Here is a 26,596-nt window from a genome sequence, read left to right as displayed (position 1 = left end):
GATGTGTTAAATGCCACTGAGAGGTCAAGAAGGAAGGAATCACTTTTGCCATTGATTGGGAGAGTGTCATTCAGTAACTGCAGCATGGCTGTCTCAGTGCTGCCAGACAGGTAAGATGGGAGGTGATTGTTGGTACTTTGAACGTTGTATGAGCATATTTAAAACTACTTTAAATTCCCTGGTCAGCCTGCTCTCCATTGGGAAGTCACATCATTCTTTGTCCTAACTTTTCTGACCTTCACCAACGATAACATACCTCCCTCTGTGACTAGTAAGGGGCCATATTGTATTCACACAGGAGAAAAATGGGCCCCTAGCCAGTGACAACAAAAGCAGTAGGCTAGAATTGCCTTGCTGCCCCACAGTTTCAGTGCAAGTGTAAATTGCCTTGTGGTACAACTGTCTCAGCAACTCTGTGAGGTCTCCTTCGAAGGTCAGACTGCTCTAGAAACTTAAGCTGGTTCCCATTATCTTTGTGGATATAAATTGAAGTCTTTTATCTTGAGTGCATCTTCCTACTTCCTGAACCCAGCATCTTAGTTCGGATTTATTTTCTCTTCAATCATTTTCGGTTCATGTGGAGCACTTGGTAATCCACGGTAAAACAAGGATGCGTTCGGGCGCCGTGTCTTTTTAACATCTACACGGCTGATTTAGAAAGCAACCTTAGTCTTATTCATGGAGATCCACCCAAATTGGGAAAGACACCACCAGCAAGCCTGCAATATGCGGATGACATTGTGTTACTCTCTCAAACCCTGCTTGGTCTACAGCGCTTGATTTCTCAACTAGCAATATACATTTCAAAAGCACAACTGATAATCAATAAAAAAAAAAATCAAATGTTTTATGTTTTTCCAGTACTCATAAAAAACTCCCCAAATTCATCTGGAAGATAAATTCAAATATTTTATCACAGGTAGAAAGTATAAAAATATCTGGGGGTTCTTTTAGATTGCCATTTAAGTTTCAAACAACACCTAGAACATGTCAACACAAAAACCAAACAATTATGCTTTGCTTTTAAAACTCTACAGAAAAGCCCGAGTGGTAGTTCAACAAAGCATCTCCTAAAGGTAGAGGCAGCAAAATGTTTGCCAGCGATAACATATGGCTCAGAAAAGCTGAACACTAAGCACTCCCAAATGCTAAATCTAGCTCAGTCCAGACAGTATAAAAAACGTTTTTTAATCCCACGATACATCTCTCAGGCGCAGATATGCCTGGAATATGGATTAACTAACCAGACGCAGGCCAGACAAGGTGTTCTGGCCAAATATTACTGGCGTATGAGGGCTGCAGAAGACAACACGCTTGCCCACCACTGCTGGGAGGAGGTAGAAATACAATCAACAAACAAAACTGCGATAGGCCAAATTTTAAAAGAAGCGCTTCAAACGCTAAATCTGGAGGAAGCCTGGTAAACACCCATATCATACCCTGTTTTTAAAAAAAAAATCACAAACAAATCAATTAAAACATTTTCGTTTCAATCCGATAAAACCATATTTGCCGGTAAAAGTCATGCATGGTCTGTGATTCCATCCTATAAGCAGATGAAACCACAACCCTATCTGCAAGAATGCTTCAGAGACCACTACAAGCAGAAATTGACCTTACTGAGATTTTCAAATAAAGATCTCACCCCAAAATGGCTACAGACCTGGCCTTACCTGGACTGCCGCCTCTGTGGCAACGAAGCAGAGTCACTACTACATCTATTATGCATCTGTCTGGCACTACATAACCTAAGGACGTCACTTTTAAGGCCAATCTTAAGAGAAACTAAAATACGGACTTGCAGAGCGGCCGTCATAAAATTCCTCAACGGTTCTTCAGTTCAACTGTCTTGTAACACCGTCACATTTTTGTCCCTAGCAGCACAAGAACTAGAAAAGAAAGAACCAGCAAAAAACCTTGGAAAGAATGGAACATCAAAATAAGAACCTGGCAGTAGGGTATAAAGCATCCGGCCTAAGTCTTTTTCAGACTTGTTTCTGTACTTGCTTTCTTCCAAAGCCCCTTTCTATGACAAGCCCTAGGCACAAACATGTTCTTACCAGTAAATGTTCCAGGATATGAAACTATTGTGACTAAGGAAACTGGATAGAAAATTATGCATAGTAGTTTCGAACTTTGCTCCCTCTCCATTTCCCGTTGGCATTAATACTTTAATTTCAACAGAAAGCATGGACATGTTTTACATCGCTGTTATGATAATCCACTGCTCTTTGGTTCCATCTCACACAAGGGTTACGATAACTAAAAATGTTTTAATGTAATTTTTATCTGTATCTGAATTATGATGAGTTCATCATGATGGTATGCTCCACTCCTTTTATGATTTTAACATATCAAATAAACGTATTTTACACTCACTTAGTAATCCATGTACAGTATTTCTTGCACAGATTGTTATTATCATTTTGTTTTTCACTATTGGCTGTAAATGTGTGGCGGGGCTGTGCTGGCCGCAGAGCGGGGGTGAAGTGTTGGGCACTTTGTAAAGTGCGCATGACGGTTTGGCCGGCCATCTTGGGCCGGTCAAACAGTCATGCGCACTTTGCATATTCCCCACCGGGCTGTAATATACAGCCTGGTAGGGAACATGCCCAGGCTCCAAGTCCCCGTCTGAGCGCCAATTCACGGCACTCATACCAATCACAACTCTGCATTGCAGCGTTGTGATTGGCTTAGGGCAGCCTGGGGCTTCCTCTTCCTGCATCGTGGATGAAGAGGACGGAGGAGAGCTGGCCACTGGGAAGGTAAGTGCATTTTTTTTCTATCACCCTGCCTCTTTATTTTTTTTTTAACACCCCCCTCTCCGCCGCACCAGTACTCCAGCCGCTACTGATAGTTTACATGGATGAAGTGGTCCTCTACACCAGTAATCTACAGGCCGCAGAACAGCCAATGGAACTCAAGGCTTAGATAAAAACATAAGCTATCTAAATGCAAGTTATTATTAGTTGGAGGTACGCAGTCAATTGATGGAAGAGTGGTTGAGCAGGCCAATTTCTTTGCAGTAGTATTGTTTTTTAAATATGAGGAGAGCTTAAAGCTAAGTACGAGTGATTGTTTGCCAAGTATGCAACATTGAACCTGCTAACATCGTTGGCAGGAAGGATAAAGAAAATTGTCTTTTTTTATTCCAAATGACTGTCTTTATTTACGGCCTAGAAACTCCTTTTTGGGAAAGACGGGGTTGAGTGCTTGCTGAATAGCACTGTATTAATGAGCAACTCTAGAAAAGATGCTCCAAACTTTTGACCCTCAACTATGAAATGAAATGAAATCAGATGTGTATAGCGCTACTAAGCCCAATGGGCGTCAAGGCGCCTAACCAAAAAGAGCTAGCTGGAGCAAATATACTCTCTTACTGGTAGGCCTTGATAAAGCACCAAGTTTTGAGCGCTTTTTTAAAGAGGGGCAGCAACGGTTGTGCCTTAATCTCCATTGGGAGGGCATTCCACAACCGAGGGGCAACAATGGAAAATGCTCTGCTGCCCCATCTGACCTTCCTTGCGCAGGGAACTACAAGCAAATTCATCTCCGAGGACCTACGGGTCCTACTGGGAACATAGCGAGCTAAAAGGGATCCCAAAGGGTCAAAAGGACCAGCTGAAAGAGCTCTATAGGCCAGGCACAAAAGCTTAAATGAGATCCTCTGTTGGATGGGAAGCCAGTGCAGACTCTTCCTGGCCATTGTAGCAGAGGATGTATTGGGTAGAGCCAGAACAAATCTCGCAGCCGCGTTCTGCACGACCTGAAGGCGCTGGATGAGGCCCTTATTGGAATCTGCATAAAGTGCATTACAGTAGTCCAGCCTGGAACCCACTAATGCAACCACCGTCTGCTTACGTGCCTGGGGAGAAAGATAGTGAAGGATTCTTTTAAGGATCTTGATGACCCCCCAGCAAGTGGCCACCGTTCTGTTGACCTGGAGAGTCATAGACAGAGATGTGTCAAATATAATGCCGAGATTCCTGGCCGATTGGGAGGGAGAGGGGCAGATTCCCAGAGATGGAGGCCACCACTCGCTAGACCAGATGTCCTGGTCTTTGCCAAAGACCAGGATCTCTGTTTTATCGCCGTTCAACTTTAGGGAGTTTTGAATCATCCACTCCGCGACTGTCTGCATACAAGTCCTAAAGTTGACAGCGGATGTAGTAACAGAGTGAGCGAGAGACACCATGATTTGGGTGTCATCGGCGTATGACACAACCTCCATCCCCTGCGATTTTACTAACCTAGCAAGGGGGGCCACATAGATGTTAAATAGGGTCGGACTCAAGGCCGACCCCTGTGGCACCCCATATTGCAAGGATTTAGCAGGGGAGAGGAACTCTCCGAACATGACTAGCCTTTCATTGATATTTTCTTCTGGCCAGGTTGACGGCCGACCTTGTTCAAATTTGGTAACCTGTGGCTTTTCAATCAAGTCCAGTATAAGTCCCTTGTAACATTCTACCAAACACAGGTACATATCAAACGCTACTTGGAAATACCTCTGCTTCATGGCACAAGCGTCCCCTGGGGAAATACAGAGACCCCAGTGAGGCTCAATGATCTATGATGCAATATAAGGTAGGAGTTACAAGGTAGAGCAATATCAGGCTTATTTCAAGAAATACCTACAGATTTTATATTTAATTTAGTAAGTTGTCACTAAATCAAAACAGGCTATGCTACACCACTACTCATTTGGTTTGTATTTTAATTGGAAGATACATTTAAATGTGAGAGATATTTATAATATATTGATGCAGGACAGGCCGGAAGACCTCATAAAATGGACTGTGGATGGGCACTACAAAAGATATTCAATTTATTTAAAGAGCCTTTATTATTATATGGAAGGTGTTAACTCCTGGACATCTATGAGCTCTTTTGTAGTAGACCATTTTTGATTTTATGTGACTTGTTCCAGGATTGCTTGATGGAAAACCGAAGATCGGGAACTACCTTCCACATACTTAGAAGCATTAGTAGACAGGCCATGTATGTTGGTGACCTGTTTAAGCTTTCAGAAGTATTGGGAAAATATTATAATGAATCCACTGTATGCCACTCCACTCTACGCCACTCTATGCCATTCTATGCTAGAACGCTGTATGTCAATCTATTGTAGCACACTCTCCAACACTGTACTACACTTCACTATTGGAAACTGTACTACCCTGTATGCAACTCTACTCTCCTGTAGTCTACAACACTTTCCAATCCTGTACGCTACACCGCTGCACTGTAATTAACGATACTGTACTGCAATTTATAACACTTTAGGCAACTGTATGCTACACCACTGCAGTCTAGTGCACGCCACACCACTACACTCTAGAACATGCCACTCCACCCTATGCCACTTTACTCTACTCTATGTCACCCCACTACACAGTTCTCCACTCGACCACAATCCACTGTACTACCCTTTATCTCACTGTATGCCACTGTATCATACTCTGCTTTACGACGCTCCACTGTCGGACACTTTATACCACCGTATGTAACTCCAGTCTACAAGACTATCCTAAACTCTATGTCACTCTGTAACACTCTACTCCACTCTAGTACACTGTATGACACTCCAAAAGACACCACTCCACTCCACGACATGTCACTGCACTATATGACACACCACTCCAGTGTACCACTACCTTCAGTGTACTCTACAACACACCGCTCGACAATACTCCATTGAATGACCTTCTCCATGCACTGGTTATAACCTTTCATATTACATTGGTTATTCCATGTGAAATCATAGAACTTCATATAAAAACTTATGGCATCTCAAATTACATCATTTGAGAGAACACAGAGCATGCAGAAGATGTGAGTTATAGTTAACCCCTTCCGTGCTCATGACGAGCTGAGCTCGTCATGAGGTATACCTCTAGGGTGCTCATGACGAGCTGAGCTCGTCATGACCACACCCATTTACATTAAGGTCCAGCACAGGGGATGGATCTGACAAGCAGCCAAGGTGTTAAAATAGCGCGGCAAGTGAGTTGACAACACTGGTATGGAGGTGCAAACCTATAGTAATTTGAAGGTGGTGCTTAAATTATAAATTGAACTTATAACTATAACTTTTACATTTCTAATGTTTGTCTAGTATGAGTTGGGTTTGTACAGAAGAATAAACACAGTTTTCCTAACTATAACTTATCCCTAACATTTGTCAATTTTCAATGAATTCAATTCACCAGTATTACATATATAGTCACCAGTAGGTAGCTATAGTTTGGACCAAAGTTTCCATAGGAAAAGCATTTTTTTGTTTTGCCAATAACTTTGGCGTCGCTTGACGAATCGCCATGAAAACGTCTCCATTTTGGTTCATCTGGTGTGTTGAACGTTTCAGGGTGGTCCGGCAAGTGGGGGCCGAGAAAAGAGAGGGGCTTCAAAAACGAGTTTTCCGCATATTAAGTGTATGGGGATTTTTCATTTTTTTAACACAACTACAGCCCAAATTGCTGAATGGAATCACACCATATTTGGTAGACAGCTAGATGTTGATCCAGAAAGTGTGCTTTTTTGATAGAAATCTGGTGATGCGAGTCCTTGCAGTGGACTCGCGGATGCTACTAACATTTTATTGCCTGCCAACATTTTAACTAGGAAGTGTTGGCAGCCATCTTGGGACTCAGCTTCAAACCAGATATGGTAGGGGGGCCCTCAGGGACACAGCTAAGTGTAAAAAGCATCTTGTTTTTATTTTGACACAGATTTGCGGGAGGATCCGTGAATCCGTGGCAATTTTTTTTTTTAAAAAGCAATCACAGACTGTCGTACTGGTATTATAATAGCTCCTGGGTGGGCCAGGACCCGGGGGCATATGCTAAATATAGGAGGGGGAGACAAGGGTCTCCCGCCTAGGGCTTATCAAAGCCCCGGGGACCGCCACCTCCCTTAGACTAATTGCAATTATGTGGGAGGCCTCGCAGACCACCCTGCCCGGGGACCGCCACCTCCCTGGGACTAGTTAAAATTATGTGGGGGGCCATTGCAGACCCCCCTTCCCCTGGAACGCCACATCCAGGATCACACTTTAAAAAAATGTTATGCTGCCCCGGGGACCGCCACCTACCCAGGTCAAATTTGAACAAAGGAGGTGGCCCACACAACCCACCTCCAGGTGCCCTACATGGCCCTGGGGATCGCCACCCCCCATTGCAGGCTCCAGCAATGTCTTGGGGTGCCCACCCCGGGGACATTGCACTTTGCTATGGCAGTGCTCACGCCAAGCTACTGCAAACTCTCAGATTGCAGCAAACGAGAGCAGAAAATGCTATAGCTTGATGAAAGCAGAGCAGTGTGTTTCCCTGCCCGCTGTTAAGCGGGCAGGGAAACAGACACATTGCTTTCGGATCCAGGGAGCTGCATGTTAGCAACTCCCTGGATCCCAAAGCAATTCCAACTCCCCCCGGGGTCCCCAACGGAGAGGCCAGGCCCCGGGAGATGGGGTCCCCGGGGGGAAATCATCCTTGGGAAGGGGTCCTCCATTTAAAAAATATATATAATTGAAAAGATTATAATAAAAAAGGGGGCAGGCGTGAGGTCCTCTTTCAATTGAATTATGAAAAAAAGAAATAAAGGTCGTGCCCGGGGGATGGGGTTCTTGGGGCCAAAATGGCCCAGGAGGGGGACGTGCACGCCTCCCATTTAAATAGATAAATACATTTTAAAAAGGGTCAGGCCCTGGGGGATGGGCCCTAAAATGGTCCAGAGAAAGGGGACTTCATGGCACCTCTTCCTAAACTTTTTTTTAAAAAGCTGGAAGTTCGCCGGAGGCCCTGCACCCGTTCTCCATTATTCTGCAAACACGCCTCCCGGCGCTCTCGTGGATTGGGGATAAAGTCCCCTTGGCTGCTGAGGGTCCTTAGGGGCTGACAAGACATCCTGTTACCTCCAGTAAGCTCCACACAGTAGGATTGCTGAGATGTGACTGGAAGCCACGCCATCTTTCTCTACCACACCTCTCCGCAAATGCATCTCTCAGCACACTGCTGGTGGGGGAGGAGGTCCCCTTGTCGTCTGAGGGTCTCAGGAATCAGGAATAAAGTGGACTTCTTCCCCCAACAAGTAGTGCACCAGGAGGTGAGTTTGCAGAGTTGTAGAGCAAGGGGGGGTGGCCTTTGACCACCTCTCTGCAGTCTACCTGTGTGGGTCTTACTGGAGGTAACAGGAAGGATAGGTGGCCCCCAAGGACCCTCAAGAATCAAGGGGACTTCATCCCCCTATTCGTAGTGCAACAGGAGGCACATTTGCTGAGTGATGGCGAAAGGGGGCATGGACTGCTCTCAGCAATCCTGCCGTATGGAACTTACTGGCAGTCAAGAGTGATGTAATATGTGAGGTCATAAGCAGTGCGGGCACGGGTTATAGTGAGCTCAGCTAGCTATAGCTGCTGAATTTCTCGGTTTTGTACGAGTGAAACCTCAGCCTAACTATAACGTCTCTGTAACCTTTATTTTTTTTCAGTGAATATATATAGTGATCAGTTCAATGATAGGGAAATATTTTGCGTGTCTACTAGCTGTATAATATTTGGGGACAAGAAATTTCCAGTGGGACATTATGCAGTTACCATAGCGAGGTATTAACAAAGAAATGGGAAATTACCTCTTTTTGCGAGTCACGAAGGGGACTTTGATAAGCACAAGCATTAGACTACTGAGTGTCATTGGCTACAGGATGCTGAAGAAAGCTAATATGATCTGGTAAGGGTTCAAACAAGATTTGAATTCCGCTACTACGTATGAATGATTTCACATTTCGTCTAAAAGGAATTTCTCTTCTTCAAATGTCATTGATCAGAACAATCATAACTAAAGATGTCTTACACATACACTTCCTGTTATCATTAATGGGCTACACTTTTGTATTGTTTAGGCCAATGACTTAAATTAAAAAAAGAAAAGAAAACATCAAAATCTCTCATACCTGGTTAAACCTTCTTGTAAAGGCAACAACATTGGGAGCAAGGCTGTGTTTTTCCTTCCGGTTCCAACCACAGCTTGTAAGTTCCTAGAAAAGAAAACAAAAGAAACCCTGAGTACCAAAATTTGTTCCATGCACAGTGACAGGCAACTCATGGAGAAGGAAGCTTGAAGCACATTTTAACAATTAATGGAAACAACTGAAAATAACTGAGATACAAAAGTTCACAGTCATTCTGATAACTATATAATGGCATCAGCACCAGTTAATCCCCAATTGCCATCTTGGAACTCCTGAAACAGGGGACTGGTACCCATCAGAGTGACGTCCATGTCGAAGGTGATGGAACTCTACAAATGTTCTGAAGAAGAAGGGTGGTCCAAGGCACCCACCGAACGAATGATCGGTGTTTAACCCATAGGTCTTGTTCATAAAAGTAGTCTGAAATGTACTGCCAAGGGGCTTCTTCTATGTTTGGAGTACATTTCTAACCCGCATGGAAACAAGGATTTCACAATGTCTCATGAAAATCTGTCACTGACGCAGATTACTAAGGCTCACACACACTTACACATGGGGGAACATATATTGTCAACATCTATGCCTGCATACATGTATCGCAAAAGTGCATTTGCTCTTTAAATCTTGACAAGAGGAAGCATAGGAGCATAATCAGGGTGGAAAGAAGCTTGAAAAAAATTGTGAATAACCAGAACCCCACCCCTGTGAGTAGATGTACAAGTGGGCACAGAGACACCACCCAGGGAAAATTATACATGTACGAAAATGAATTTATGAGTGCAAATTCATACTTTGTGTAAAACACAAGTTAATTTGGACACATATATGCAGCTATTTTTGCATCTAGGTTAAATTAGCTTTCAGCAGTTAGCTTTCTTATTTAGTCTTATATTAGAATCTGCGTTTGCTATATTGAATCCTGTATGATTTTGGGAGCTTCATGGAATGCTAGCCTATCTCTTCTGCTTCTGTGGGGGGGTCTTCCCATCATGGGGTCTGTCATGGGGCAGCAGTAGAGGCTTTCCCTTGCCTCCTCCTGTGGCTTTCACTGTCACTGCCATGCTGTGGCCCTCAGAGCTGCAGAAGAGGAAGGGAGACCTCTGCAGCCAGCACTTTGCCCTTAACCCTGGCACTTTTTTGAGTGAAGCAGTTTGGTAGGGCAGACACAGATACAGGAGCTGTGAGGACTTCACCTTGCCCTTTCCACAGCTTCCACTATCGCTGGGTGGTATATGCTGCTGGTGGTGTTCACGCGGGAGCTCTCAGCCTCCCCATCAAGTGTTGTGCAGTGCCAGCAAGAACAGGGATGGAAGAGAGGACGAAGACACATGAGTGATGAGGGAAGAAGAGGATACAGCCCTTAAAGCTTCAACAAAACAGCAAAGAGAAGGTGACGCCCCCTGTAGATTAGAGCGGTTGTATGTCATTACAACGCGGGCTTTTACCCCGCATGCCATTACAACGCAGGGATTACAACGAAAGTCATTACAACGACTTTCGCTGGAGGGCGCTGGATAGTGGAATAGTTTAATTTTCTATTCCAACTCCAGCCCACGTTGACAGTAGGGAAGGTGTTGGATAGAAAATTAAACTATTCCCTATCCAACAGCGCCCTCCAGCGAAAGTCGTTGTAACGACTTTCGTTGTAATCCCCGCGTTGTAATGGTAGTGCGGGGTAATCCCCGCGTTGTAATGGCTGTTTTCCATTAGAGCCGGTGCTTTATGTGCGCCAGCACTATCAATATCACAGAAGCGTCTACACAAGTGTCTGCAGCCCCTTCTGTAATACCAAAGTGCCCCAGAGGCACGCAAAGCGGGTGAAAATGCCAGTTGTGCCCCCAGCGCACTCTCTGTAATACGGCTCCTGATGTATAATTTGGAGTTAAGAGTATTTCAATCAAATAAACACTTAGCCAAATATGCCCTTAATCAAGGAAGCTCATTCTTCTTTTTATAATGTATATATGTACAATTACCTGTAGAAAGTGGATTTTGTGAAAAACCAATTGGCGAATACAAGTTGGTGAACCCGATTGGTCAAAATACGGATTGGTAAACATATTCATTGAACAGTTTTTTAAGCCTTAGTTATAGCGCATGATTTATTTTTCTTTATTGAAAGAAATTCTACCAAAGCACACGTCCTTGGCTTCCTACAATTCCCTCAAAGATGGAATTGGAAGTGTATGAACATTTACTAAAGAGGAGGTATGAAAATAGTAGTTGGAAGAGTTCAGGCCTGCAGAATTCAGGTGTATTGGTTTACTGCAATCCTAAACAGTAAACATGTTACAGGGGAGGAGCCCTGAGGAAGGACAGCAGAGATCAGAAGGAAAGGGCAGAGGAACTGGGGGAATGAGATGAGGTGAGGAGAAAGGTTTGACAAGAGGAACAAAGAGGGAGTGAACAGAGGAGCTCACTCCCTCTTTGAAGGTAATGAAATGAAGGTAAGGGGTTAAGAATGATGGGACAGAGGTGACACCAAAGAGGCAGCATGGTTAGGGGGGTCTCCCATTGGAATTAGGGAAGATTTTTTTAAGGGGTGGAGGACAAGGTGGTTGAATGCAGAACGAAAGGTTGGCGAGGGAAGAAAGCAAAGGAGAGAAAGTCTTGCAGCTGGAAAACAAGGGAAGTAAATAGAATCTTGAGGGAGGAAGAGGAGGTAAAGGGTATGGAGGATGAATAAGGGTATGAGAGGAAAAGGGCTGGGAATGGGAGAAGCTTCAACGGCACATCCCTAATCAGCACTGAAGGTAAAACAGGAGGATGATGAGGGGTTAGAGTAAGATTAGAGTAAAGTACATTGGACAAATATGTCTCTTTACCCAGCAGTCTTTCTTCCAGCAGGGAATCACAACGCGGTCGTTACCACGACCGCCATGTGATTTCGCATACCATTACTCCACAAGTCGGAACAACGACTTGCGGAGGGGGGGCTCTGGATGTTGGAATAGTATAATTTATTATTCGAACTCCAGTCAGTGCGGACACTAGGGAAGGTGTTGGATTTTAAATCCAACACCTTCCCCCCACCCCACTCCGCAAGCCGTTGTTCCGATATGCAGACGTTGTGATTCCATGCTGGAAGATAGTTTCGGGGTAAACGTTGTTTACCACATTGTACAGCACATACAAGGACTATCATTCATGAGTACAACCCAACACGATGAATACACCTTTGGAAAAAAAACGCTGCAAATCGCCATCAAGTTAATTCAACTTGGCATGTTCAGGGAACTCGTTCTGTGGAATAACCCTCTTTCACCGTGCCCCGTTTTATACCAAGATCACATACACCTTCTGTAATGTCCGTATCTATAGCCAACACTTGCAAATCCTTTTGACGATAACTTGTCTTAATTAAAAAAATGTATACCAATTATAGTTTTTATCGGTTTGAAATTATTTAACTGTTGTGTTCTTCTTTCTTGATTTAACTGTCTTTTCCCTCTGCACGCCAAAGATCCATGGACATGAATTTTAATGATTATTGAAAAGGTGACGTCATTAAGAAAAATTACTAAGTGTGACGTATCTAGTATGGTGTGAAATGTAATGTGCTGCCGTTTTTCTGCGTTTCTTTTACAAATCAAAACTCGAATAATCAAACATGATAAGAAAAAGCTGCTGTGACAAAATGACACTGGGAAAGTAGAACATTGCAACTGATGATGTCACTATCTATTTAGACTTGCAGACTTTGAGGCAGAATTAAGCTTGCTTCAACACTGAGCACTTGAGGAGGACAAAACACTTTACAATTTTGAGGGGATATGAGTTAAGGGCCTTAAGTTACAAAAAATTGTGACTCACAAACTAGTTGTAAAATGATGGTGACCGCTAAAACGTTGAATTGGATTTTTCAACGTTTTAAATTAAATGCATTTATTATGTTAGCACTGCAAACGAAGGGCCTGATTATGAGTTAGGTGCCACTGCCCGTCGGCCAGATTAAGTGTTTTCTCGTGGCCTGGAGGTCGGGTCTTTGGTGTTCCCACGACAGTGCGTATTAAAAAGGCACTACAATGGGAATGACAAACGCATTTCGGCATGGACTGTGCAGCGCATGCCGTGCAGGAAAGGGGGTGCACGCAGACAAGGGGGCACACCATGTGCCCCCCTGCATGCATCCTCAGCCATGAGGTAATAGAGGGCCCTGTAGGGACCCCTTAGTTTCCTCACGCCACAGGTTTCATGGCAGGCTCACTACCATGAAATATGTGGTGGTGAGGAAACTCATTATATACTTGGCGGTGTCCCCGAGTGGGATAGTATGCCCAGACGTGGATCCCGTGCTCTCCATGCCACTGGAGTCAAGCTATCCTGGCTGATGAGGGGTGAAATCCCAAAACCGGTCCTAGGATACTTGTTTCCAGTTCAGGAAGGACCTGTCCTGGCAGTTCGGGCTGGACTGTTCCCATTGGGCGCAGGGTCAAGACTGATTTGCATATGGGTGGGTTCAAACTGGAATGGCATGGGGAGCAAAAATACAATGGATTCAGGCCTAGATCTCTGTATTGGGCTGAATGCGTGACATTCTTCTGCGTTCTGTCCATCAATTGTTCTGGTTGCTGTTTGTGGTGGTGCTGAGTGATAATGTGGTGGTGCTGAGTGATAATGTGGTGGTGCTGAGTGATGCTGGGGTAGCGCTGAGTGATGATGTGGTGATGCAGAGGGCAGAAAGGCACAAATAACTAGTCTAACAGAGGGCAGAAGGGCAGAAAAACAAGGGAAAAACGAGTCTAACAGAGGGCAGAAAGGCACAAAAAACGAGTCTTTGATTTAAAAAAAACTCAGCCATCAGACAAAACCACAAAATGTGCCTTCGACTAACATGACAGATGTAGTCTCGATTGACCTCTATCCTGAAATATCTAAGTGACCTATAATCAGTGTAGCTTCAGCGTCATCAAATCCTAAGACGTCACCAAGATAGCTTAAACCGAAGCCCAGAAAACCCATCACTGCTGTTGTAGCAGGCTCTTGCGCTGGCTTCACCACAGGAACTGGCCGCAGGAACTCTCACCTCTTCCGTTAGGAAACTCCATTAAGGATTAGACATCTATGCTGCTGACGTGTCAGATCATCACCCGGGAGGAAGATGTACAAGCCTGACGTTTGTATAGCGAAAAGTTTTTGTGAGTTTTCACAGATAGTCACGTAAGCATAGGGCAAATACCAGGTGAAGGAGAGTGCATTTCTGAAGACCTTCTCCAAGTACTTGGGGACAAAAGCGGCAGGCTCACAGTCTCGGCACATGCAAAACACAGAGGCACAAATGCACACAGGAATAAACTACTTGGCTGCACTGAAGCTGCATGGGACGCTCTGTTACAGCGGTCACAGGAAGCGGGCATTAGTGCAGAGATCTGTAGTAAAGCCGCAGGCCGCTGGTTGTAACCCATGAAGCAGACATGGCTGCAATCGCTGCCGTGGGGAATTGTGTAAGGCGCCAAGACAGCATGAGTTTGCTTTGTGTGTTTGTTCACAAACAGAAGTACTACTGTGCTGCACGCTGTAAAAATGAGCAAACATGTTTGCTTTATGTTTATTGTACGCATGTGAGTGGCTGCACACTCCTGAACCCAGCTCCTCGGGGGGCTCCCACCAAGCAAGTAATGTGGCGGGAGGGGTGAGGAACAGGGCAGGAGCACCGGGCACAAGGGGGAGTGGGAGGGGCTGAGATGCCTCATGGCTCCACGGAAACCAGGAACAACGTACTATAAAAAGCCGAACAATGTCTAATTAAACTCCGGTGAAAAAATGGGGATGGTTAGAAACAAAAGGACTCCTATTAAACAAGCCTGGAGTGCTGCGGGAATGAAGGAGCGCAGTAGCAGCAGGATGCCGAACTTAAGTTACATTTTGATAAGAGCGTCTCTGTCGCACGGCCTGGCGGCCGTGAAAGTGAAAGAGTTTGCTTTGTGTGTCTGTTCACTAGCAGAAGTACTACTGTGCTGCATGCTGTAAAAATGAGCAAACATGTTTGCTTTATGTTTATTGTACGCATGTGAGTGGCTGCACACTCCTGAATCCAGCTCGGGGGGCTCCCACCAAGCAAGTAATGTGGCGGGAGGGGTGGGGAACAGGGCAGGAGCACCGGGCACAAGGGGGAGTGGGAGGGGCTGAGATGCCTCATGGCTCCACGGAAACCAGGAACAACGTACTATAAAAAGCAGAACAATGTCTAATTAAACTCCGGTGAAAAAATGGGGATGGTAAGAAACAAAAGGACTCCTATTAAACAAGCCTGGAGTGCTGCGGGAATGAAGGAGCGCAGTAGCAGCAGGATGCCGAACTTAAGTTACATTTTGATAAGAACGTCTCTGTTGTACGGCCTGGCGGCCGTGAAAGTAAAAGTACGGCCGGCCGGCCGTGGGCAGTGAATAATTAGGGGAGGAGAAATGCCTGAGGCAGAGCGTACGCTGGGGGATGCCTGTGGGAGGGAGGCAGATGGCTTTGATGTGCACGCGCTTTTCACGGGCACTGCATGGAATCGCCCGATGGTTAAGCTCTGGTTAAGTCCCAATATCTATCGCCAGCAATGCGCAAGCGCATTAGCAGGCGAGACCTAAAAACAACGGTTGATGGACAGAATGCAGAACAATGTCATACATTCACCCCAGTACAGAGATCTGGGCCTAAATCGATTGTCTTTTTGCTCACCATGCCAACCCACCCATATGCAAATCAGTCCTGAACCTGTGCCCCATGGGAACAGTCCAGCCCGATGATGGATGGAATGTTGCACAACGGCAAAACATTCACCCTCAGTCACAGATCTGGGTTTAATCCATCGTTATTTTGCTGAAACCGGACCTAGGATGCTTGTGTCTAGTACAGAGAGGACCTTGCTTGACAGTTCGGTCTGGACTGATCCCATGAGGCACAGGGTCAAGTCTGATTTGCATATGGCCATGTCTGAACTAGGGTGGCTTGGTGAACAAAATAACGATGGATTAAACCCAGATCTGTGACCGGGGGTGAATGTTTTGCCATTGTGCAACATTCCGCCCATCATCTTGTGTGTTTTGCCACTCACCTACACAGTCACTGACACGCACACACTCACCCAAACAGCCACTTACACAATCACTCACTCACCCATACTGTCACTCATATACCTCATCACTCACTCATACTCCCTTTCACATACCCAGTTACTTACCCATATTCCACTGGCACATCCATCCACTCACCCACACAGCCATACAGCCCCTCAAAAAAACACACTCACTAACCCATACATCCACTGACTCACCCACTCACTCATCCATACAGGCAGTCGCACACCCTCTGACCCACCTAAACAGACACTCATTCTGGTACTCAGACAACCTATCAATCACCCCTACTGCCACTCACATACCCACTCACATACCCATACAGCCACTTAGACACCAACTGACAGACTGATACAAACATTCACACAACAAGCCACTCATACATACACTCACTGAGACACCTAACCACTCACTTGTACATTCAGTCACACACCTACTGAATCATTCATACAGGCACTCATACATCCACTGATTCACCAATACACCTTGGTATATATATTTAACACTCATAAACTTTTTAAAAACACTCACAGTCACTGGATGATGTCATCAGTGATGTCATTTGAGATGTCATCAGTGATGTCACTGACCATGTCATGAGTGATGCAATAAGTGAGTTCATAAGCAGTGCATTGCATGGGCTCAAGTCATAGCTAGCTCAGCTAACTATAACTACTGAATTTCTACCCCAAATACTCCTACTGTTACCTCCAGTAAGTCCTACACAATGGGATTGCTGAGAGTTCTTTGAAAGCCACGCCCCCTTTTTCCACCACTCTGCAAACACACCTCCTGGCACACTACTGTTTGGGGGAAGAAGTAACAGGAGGTTTTGTTGGCCCCCCAAGGACACTGTGGAGCCAAGGGGACTTCATCCCCAAAATGGAATTGGGCCAGGAGGGGTGTTTACAGAGGGTTAAGGAAGGGGGCGTGGCCTCTGGCAACTTGCCAAGGTTTTGGTTCTTCATTTATTTTTTAAGGGAGGGGGGGTCCCCTGCCGTGGGCTGTTTTCGCTCCTGGAGACCCCATCCCACGGGGCCAGGCATTTTTACAATGGCAGAGGGGGACATGCGCCCTATCTCCCTGGGCCGATTTCGACCCCGGGGACCTCATCCTCCTGGGCCTGCATTTTTCTTTTTCTTTTTATATTTAAAGGGAGGGAGGCCTAGTAGCCCCCCTCCTCTGCCATTTGTGGGCCCGGGGACACCATCACCCAGTGCCTGCCCCTATTGTTAAAAAGGGATGGAGACATCCTGGACCGGTTTCAGCCCTGGGGACGCAATTCTGCTCCACTTCTAGTAAGCAAGAGCATTTTCTGCTCTTGTTTAGTAGAAGCGGAGCAGTGCTGCTATAGTTTACTCCCGCCATGCCATAACAAACATCAATATCCTAGGAGTGGACACCCCGGGACACTGCAGGAGCTGCCCTGGGAGGTGGTGTTCCCCATGGCCATCTAGGGCAACAGGAGAGGGGATGTGTAGTCCCCCTCCCATCTTCTAATATGTCCCAGAGAGGTGGTGGTCCCCGGGGCTGCAGTGTGGGGTGCGCGGCACCCCCGCTTTCAATTTAAATGTATGCACTGGGGAGGTGATAATCCCCGGGGCTACAGGGTGGCCGTGCAGCCCGACATATTTCTTTCAATTAAAGCTCCATATGTGGTAGCCCTTGGGGCTGGGGGTTCAGAAAAGCCCCTCCATAATAACCACCGGGGAGGTAGAGGTCTCCGGGGCAGCGGGGGATGTCATTAAGGCCTCTCCTGCATTAATACTTTAAGAAACCCCAGGGAGGTGATGGTCCCAGAGGTATAATAAGCTGCACAGGCCCCCTTCCCTTATTAAAACAATGTCCCCAGGGATCCGGTCCATTCAAATGTTGATAATAAATGAAGCACGAGGAGACAAGCTTTGTTTTTTTAAAACACATTCATCCAGATCCACAGATCCCGCTGAAAATGTGAAAATAAATGCTTTTTTGGGCCCTGGTGGGGCCCAGTTAGACCCCACACCCACAGAGGCCTAGGGTGTCAGGGTGTTTCTACTCTGCCCCCTTTTCTTTCTTTCTTTTTACATTATTTGTGGAACTCGGTTTAATCGAGACCCAAGATGGCTGCCAATTCTTCCTGGTTGAAATATTGGCAGCCAATCAAATTTCAGTAGGGTTTCAGTAGGCTGTTGGGCTCCTAGATATCTATATTTTTTAAACCTAAATATCTTTGAAACTACTGAATGGATTGACACCAAATCACAAAAAGCACGCTTTCTGGACCAACATATAGCTTTCTGCCAAATTTGGTGTAATTCCATTCAGTGGTTCGGGCTGTAGTGGTGTTAAATAAATGAAAAATCCCCTTGGCCATAACATGGGGAAAACACATTTTGGGTAAGTCTGGGCAGTGTTTTCCGCACTCCGCGTTAGGCGGAGCTCGCAGAGTTCCAAAAAGTGGTTCGCGAGTGCAAGTAAGGAAAATCCACCTCCTGGTGAGGTTTTCCCTTGTTTGCGATCGTCAACGTCAAGTTGGCGAGCGTGTGCGTGGAAAATCAACCTCCGGCAAGATTTCTCAATGCGGGCGGTCGGATTTCTCATTGTGAGTGGTCACATATATTCGCGACCGCTCGCATTGAGAAACCATCCGTTCGCGTTGGAAAAGCTGCCGCTCGGGCAAAAAATCTACTTGAGCGGCAGAAAGGAAGCAGCGCTCGTTTGCGCTGTTCATGGTGCCATTCGCGATAATGCACAGTGCGGAAAAACACCTGGCACTGAAAATCACTGCATACAGCATTTATCTAACGCACTCAGCCGCTTGAGGAGTTAAGCGTAGCGCGGCGGAGATTTTGAGCACTGCGCGAAGTTCCACATAGCGGAACTCTGCGAACTCGGCCCAGGCTTAGTTTGGTACCCCGCCCCTTTTTTCTCAGCCCCCGCTTGATGGATCACCCCAAAATCTTCAACACAGCAGTTGAACCAAAAAGAGTACGTTTTGTGAAAGTTTCATGAAGAGTCATCAAGTGGCACCAAAGTTATTGGCAAAACAATAATACCTTTTCCTATGGAAACTTTGGTCCAAACTTTAACTACCTATTGGCAACTGCCGGTAGGATATATACACATACCTATACATATAATACACTTACCTTACTACTTACATTTTGCAAGGTAACAACATGCATTCGTAGTACAAAAAACTGTGTAGTAAAGATGCATGCATTGTTAAACTTTCATTGTAATGCCATGTGTGGTTCAGACATTTCCCATTACACTCACGTATGTAATTGCCATTTCCCAGTACACACACGTGATAATATTGACTAGCTTCGCCAGATGGGAATTCACCTCTAGTTCTCTTAGCTTAATATGGTTTTGATGACATTGAAGAATGAGAAAGTTAATGAAAGAGGGTAGTTAGTTTAGTTTCCTGTTCATACAGTTAGTATAAACTATAGAAATGCGCAAAGTCTGATTAATGACAGTGACAAAAATATGAGTTTTTATGTCACTAAACCAACAGCTCTGGTAGCCTCATATACGCCTACAGGCTATTTCCACTGCTGAAAGGTTAGGTATTTCCTAGTGTACAGCAACAACACTGTTCATTCATGACACTTACAATTTATGGAACAAATCTGTGTTTGTTTTACATATTGATATAGATCTGGCTGCAGAACACTTTTTAATGGATGGAATTTTTTATTGTGTTTAATCATGAGTCTGAAAAACCTTAAGTTATTTAACACATTTTAATGTCTTTTCTTTGGGCACATTAATTTTTATAAATGAAAGCAGACATATACGAATTAGTACACAGAAAGTTATTTTGGCTCGAAAGTCCTGTTATTAATCATTCCAAATTTGCTACAAAAAATAATGTAGTCATTTAGAAACCCCGATGCAATGGAATCCTGCTCAAAAACCTTTGCACGCTACACATACCTGGTAGCTACAACACTAGATTAACACTCTGTGCTTATGTGACCACATAGGATATAGAATAAAATTGGTGATGGAAATTAAAACCTTAGCAACAATGTAGAAAAAGGAGTAATTTAAAAATGTATGTGGTTCATAATTCACCCAGGAACCAAGACATTGTGGATCACGGTGAAGAGATACAGTACTGAACAATTTGATGTTATTAATTAGGTTTTAGTTACATGGATATTTTTTAAATACCCAAGGACCAACAGGTCCTACTGGCCCTCACCACTATCTGCCTTATAGACAGAAGAAAATGTCCCAAATACGCAATGTCCAGAAAGAGGACAACAACAAAGGCATAAACCTTTCCGCATAATTCTGAATGTTTAAAATAATGATGATTGTAAATAGGTTTACGTGGTGAGGGCTAAATGAATCAGGTATTTATAGCGCCTTAAAATGGGTGACAACTGTCTGAAACGCTTAAGATGTCAGAATCATGGGAAGCCACCCATTAACCGCAGCGTAAAAAAATCTGCAGCGGTGCGGCGTTTCCATGCGTGGTCTGGGGCCGCGTCGTCCAACAGACGTGTGCAGCACTACGGAGGTAGTGCTCACGACGGCCGTTGGCCGACGCATGCAGTGAACGGGTTAAAGGCCGATGTTTTGTGAATACATATTTTCTACAAGTCAGAGAACTATATCAAGGAAGTGAGGATTAAATTTATGGAGCAATAGAGAACAAGTAGAAACTGGAAGGAGCATTTCATGCATTTCACTCATCGTCCAGAGGGGTCTTTGCAAGACATGCTGCTGGCTTGAACGTCAAAGGGCTCAATAAGCAGGAACTCCCAATTAGAATGGGTCTTAGTCACCCTTGGCATGTGACCTCTTCCAGACCAGAACAATAGAGTACCGGAAAACGTGAAGACACACCCCAATTTCCCACCAGGTGATCCACCAGCTGGATTGTACTGGCTCTATCATTGAATGTCTTACTATGGTGAACTCTCTATAAAATCATGGTAACAGTTGTCTTCTGATTTGGAGAGATTAACGTTGGGAGAAATAAAAAGTTCACCTTCAAAGTCTGACAAACTCCGGAAGCATTCCCTTTTTGTGAAGATCGGTCATAGGTAAAGTTGAGGCTTGCCAAGCCTAATCCCCTCATCTGGCTGTCCTTTCTCTGGTCACCCCGGCAGGATGGATGGGACTTCAGACAACTAGTGGCTTCTGAGCTGAAGATTTCCATGCACCCACTCGGTGCTGTCCTAATTGGCCGCAAGGAAACACAATCACTTCTGCAAGGCAGTCGCGTACACTCCATTGCAAGCCGCACGACTTTCACCAGCAGCGAATGCATTGGCATGGGGAGTAGCGACTCTGAAACAGCCTGTATGCAGAGGTCAAGCAGCATAACTCTCTTACCACCCTGAGTAGCAGTAGAACATTTCCTGCTCTCTTGCAGGGTCCCTTCCTACTTCCTTGTGTCACAGATATCACCGAATATGACACTTTACAACGCACGCGTTACAACGCGTGTCATTACAACAAATTTTTTACATCGCAAAATCCATTACAATGTAATTACTATTCTAACTCCGCTGGGGCGTTACTCTGGGGAATGCGTTGTAATGGACATTGCAAAGCATTGAACTTTGTACGACCCTTCTATGGACAACAGATAGAAACCATGACACACAATAATGTATTCTAAATGTATTTGTATGGGAGCATCTGTGAGATATGATTCACAAATACCATCCCGATGAGCGAAACTAAAACAATAGTCATCTCACTGCTACTCCTTGTGATCAGCTTACATATTTCAAGCTTAGTTGTGTCTAAAATCCAGAACCTTTTGTGCTTACCATCACTATGCAACTAGACTTCCCACTCAACTTTAAAAGGAACTCTGAGGACATGCAGGCTTATTCAAGGATAATTACACTCAGAGATGGATGTCAAGCAATCAGCGGTGAAAATGCTGAACTCGTCGGATCTCAAGACAGCAGAATATACAAATGACCGCGTGTAAGCTAAAATGTAGCTGTTATGGAAAGAACCTGGGTAAACCCTTCCAGCTCTAAGCATTGCATTTCTTCGCAGATGAGATTTCAGGATCAGAAGTGAATTAAAACCGCCTGTATCAACATCTGGAATATATGAGGTCATCGTCTTCAAGCTTTCCCCCACTGCGGGAGGCTATTGTAGTTTCAAGAGGTCTTTTCTTCAGTCAATTGAAATGAGTCAAACATAGATTTAAAAAGACATTTATTAGAGAAGCATGCTGGGGGGTAATGGTGGAGAGAGATTTCACACACTAAAGTCAAATGAAAAGCTTCTAAATCCAGGGCAAGAGAACAATGAAGGCCAGGTGGGGAGAGAAGACCTCTCAGAGACATGGATTAGGTACCTATGTTACACTTACAAGAAGCATCCTGTTCATGATGTATCTTTAAGGTGCTAATACATCCCCATTAGCATTCTTATGCGTACACTACAAGTTCCTATGATTTCATTAGTGTTTTGACGGAAACACTACCCACGAGCAGCACCCAAAACCTCAAAAACTTCTAAAAAACTCTCAAGAACCGCAATTAAACTTGCAGTGCACCACCTACTCCTCTTTTAAGTATCTTCAAGGTGGACATGGCGAAGGGGGTTCAAAGTACTGGAGTAGTGGAGTCCATTTCCAGACAGATGATTGGGACAATTCACCATCAATTTCAGCTCCAATGACCTCCCCCGAAAACTGAACCCAACTGTCTGCACGCCTCATTTCTCTTCTGGGACACCATCCCTCCAAACTACACTACTAAGCCATTGACCCAGGTAGCCGAAATAATACTTCATAAGACCAGACTTCTTTTTTACAGCACGTTCAATCACTCTCATGCATCTATGCGCACACAAACATTGTGCATACGTGCATGCGAACACACACACATAGAGTAAATACAAACAAGGGTAGGACATTTTGGGTAGCACCTTAATCAACCCCCCCAGGCCAACAATTTCATAATCCGATTATCTATGCTCCACATCTATTCTTGTTGGGGATAGTACACCACAACATGTATTTTCCTCAACACAACATTGTTTTGCCCTCAAGTACGCGATTGAGGCTATTATCATCACTGGAACTGAGTCCATTGTATTTGTGTAGTCATGGGGGTGAGGGCAGAACTGCAAAAAGGCCTGGTCAATGTCAAGATGTCCTTGGGTAAACTGGAGACTGAACTCTCCCAGATGATTGCGGTAAACTAGGAGCATTAATGAAAGCACTGAGCAGGACGACATACAACACTTCCCTTCCGTTAACTGTAGTGGCTCCATTGGACAGGGAAGAGCTTATTGCGCCTCTCACCTTGCCGAAAATAAAAGTTCAAGTTCAGAAATTTGTATAGCGCACTACTCACCCAGAGGGTCTCAAGGTGCTTGAGGGGGGGGGTGCTTTATTTATCGAATATCCAAGTTTTAAGTTGCTTTCTGAAGGAGAGGTGGTTTTGTTTAAGGTGGAGGTGGGTGGGTAGAGAGTTCCAGGTTTTGTCCGCTAGGTAGGAGAAGGATCTACCCCCCATGGTGGATTTATGGATGCGCGGAATATCGGCGAGGGCTTGATTGGACGATCGTAGATGGCGGGTGGGGGTGTAGAAGGGCAGTCGCGTGTTGAGGCATTCGGGTCCTAGGTCGTAGAGGGCTTTGTGTGCGTGGGTAAGGAGACGGAACGTTATTCTCTTGTTGACGGGGAGCCAGTGGAGGTCTTTCAGGTGACCGGAAATGTGAGCTTGACGGGGGATGTCCAGTATGAGTCTGGCTGAGGCGTTTTGGATGCGTTGGAGTTTTTTCTGTAGTTTGGCTGTGGTTCCGGCGTAAAGGGTATTTCCGTAGTCCAGGCGGCTTGTGACCAGTGCGTGGGTGACCGTCTTTCTTGTTTCGGTGGGGATCCAGCGGAAGATTTTTTTGAGCATGCGTAGGATGTTGAAACATGATGATGAGACGGCGTTGACTTGTCTGGTCATCGAGAGGGAGGAGTTCAGGGTGAAGCCCAGGTTACGTGCGTGATCCGTAGGAATGGGTGCGGTTCCCAGGGCCGGTGGCCACCATGAGTCATCCCAGGCAGAGGGGGATGATCCTAGGATGAGGACTTCCGTCTTGTCTGAGTTCAGTTTTAGGCGGCTGTTCTTCATCCACTCGGCTACTTCTTTCATTCCTTCGCGTAAGTTGGTTTTGGCGGTGTTTGGGTCTTTGGTGAGTGAGAGGATAAGCTGGGTGTCGTACGTGCGTGATCGGTAGGAATGGGTGCGGTTCCCAGGGCCGGTGGCCACCATGAGTCATCCCAGGCAGAGGGGGATGATCCTAGGATGAGGACTTCCGTCTTGTCTGAGTTCAGTTTTAGGCGGCTGTTCTTCATCCACTCGGCTACTTCTTTCATTCCTTCGCGTAAGTTGGTTTTGGCGGTGTTTGGGTCTTTGGTGAGTGAGAGGATAAGCTGGGTGTCGTCTGCGTAGGAGATGATGTTGAGGTTGTGTTGGCGCGCGATGGATGCGAGGGGACTCATGTATACGTTGAAGAGGGTGGGACTGAGTGAGGATCCTTGTGGTACGCCGCAGATGACTTCGGTGGCCTCTGATTTGAAAGGGGGGAGGCAGACTCTTTGTGTTCTTCCGGCGAGGAACGAGATGATCCAGTCTAATGCTTTTCCTTGTATTCCGACGTTGTTGAGGCGTTGTATGAGGGTGCTATGACAGACTGTGTCAAAGGCTGCGGAGAGGTCAAGTAGGATGAGGGCGGCAGTTTCTCCGTTGTCCAGTAGAGTCCGAATGTCGTCTGTTGCTGCGATTAGGGCGGTTTCAGTGCTGTGTTTGGCTCGGAAGCCGGACTGTGAGGGGTCGAGGGATTTGATGGATTCAAGGAAGGCGGCGAGCTGATTATTGACGGCTTTCTCAATTACTTTGGCAGGAAATGGGAGAAGCGAGATGGGGCGGTAGTTCTTAAGTTCAGTGGGGTCTGCTGTGGGTTTCTTCAGAAGGGCACTGAGTTCGGCATTTTTCCAGCTTTCCGGGAAGGTGGCGGAGTTGAAGGAGCAGTTGATGACGTCTCGGAGATGGGGTGCGATAATGGAATCTGCTTTGTTGAAAATGTGGTGGGGACATGGGTCGGTTGGCGATCCTGAATTTTATTTATTTATTTATTTAAAACTTATAGTGCGCAACAGCTACCCGCAGTGGGTTTCCCGGCGCAAGGGATAGCCTGAAGAAGAAAACTGACAACAACACAGCTAAATTTTGGCATCGGAACTACGGGGAATGATTTAAAAGAGTAAGGTCTTCAGTTTTTTCCGAAAACAGAGCATATTGGTCTCGGTCTTCAAGGCAACGGGCAGGGCATTCCAATATTTGGGGCCAAGATGAGAGAAAGATCTTCCACCCATCTTCACCAGTTTAAATCTGGGAATGACATAGTCGCAATTGGCCGATGATCTCAAGGTTCGACAGGGCCTGTAGGGTTGGACTAAGCTTTGAAGATACAGTGGGGAAGAACCCTGTTTAATTTTAAAAAGATAGCATAAGGCTTTAAATTTAATTTGACTCAAGATCTTGAGCCAATGGAGATCGCGGAGAGCCTGTACAGCCGAGGACCTCCTCGGAATATTACAGAGGAGACGGGCTGATGAATTTTGTACGACCTGTAGTTTTTTGACAGTTGCAGCATCTGCGCCAAGATAGAGGACATTACCGTAGTCCAGGTGAGATGTTACTAGCGCCTGGACTACGGTTCTCCTGGTGGCATGAGGCAGCATCCAAAGAATTTTCTGGAGCCATCTTAAGGTGGTAAAACAGATGGCCGCCACCTTGGTGGCCTGTTGCCTCATAGACAATCTATCATCTATAAGAAAACCCAGGTTGCGTACCACCGGGACTGGTTGAGGGGTAGGACCCATAGTACTGGGCCAGTGTTGTGGGCCCCATAGATCCTTCTGCTTCCCCAAGATGATAATCTCGGTTTTGTCACCGTTAAGCTTGAGGAGATGCCTCTGCATCCACTCAGCCAAAAGTGACAGAGCAATTTTCAGACCAGACACGCTGTTATCTTCGGTGCTGGAGAGGGAAAAAACGATTTGCGTGTCATCGGCGTATGAAAAAATAGTCAGCCCAGCTTCCTCTGCGATGGTAGCAAGAGGTTTGATGTAAATATTAAATAGCAATGGGCTGAGAATGGACCCCTGAGGGACACCATACGCCGATGAACAGATCGTAGATGCAGCTTTCTGAGAGAAAACTGGAGTTCATCAGGCGGATGGTGTCTTCAGTGGTGATTGGGTTCCAGGCGCTAAGGTTGTTAGAGTGCGGTTTTGGTTCGGAGCTGGGTGGAGTGGGCTGGTCTTCGGACTGGTTTTCAAAGCTGTTATGTATGTCGACGATTTTGTTGTAGAAGAATGAGGATAGAGAGTCGCAGAGGTGTTGGGAGGGAGTGATGTCGTTGGTGCCGGCGGTGGGGTTGGTGAATTCTTTGACGATGTTGAATAGTTCCTTGCTGTTTTGGGCCTTGTTATCAAGTCGATCCTTGAATGCTGATTTCTTGGTGGATCGGATCAGTTGGTGGTGTTTGCGGGTGGCGTTCTTGAAGGTGGCCAGGTTGTCCGTGGT

General features: G+C 45.6%; 1 protein-coding gene across 1 annotated transcript in view; it reads right to left on the bottom strand.

Moving 5' to 3' along the window:
- RALGPS1 (Ral GEF with PH domain and SH3 binding motif 1) overlaps nt 1-26,596 on the bottom strand; it is a 1,636,862-nt gene that overhangs the window by 1,182,684 nt on the left and 427,582 nt on the right. Inside the window, exon 6 of the mRNA XM_078646110.1 lies at nt 8,950-9,033. Within this exon, the coding sequence (XP_078502236.1) occupies nt 8,950-9,033 (84 nt within the window). The remainder of the gene's footprint in view (nt 1-8,949; nt 9,034-26,596) is intronic.

Source organism: Lissotriton helveticus, chromosome 5_1 (assembly GCF_964261635.1).
Source record: "Lissotriton helveticus chromosome 5_1, aLisHel1.1, whole genome shotgun sequence".
Classification (NCBI taxonomy): Eukaryota; Metazoa; Chordata; class Amphibia; order Caudata; family Salamandridae; genus Lissotriton; species Lissotriton helveticus.
Note: the sequence above shows the minus strand (reverse complement) of the source record. Positions and strands in the feature narration are given on the sequence as shown.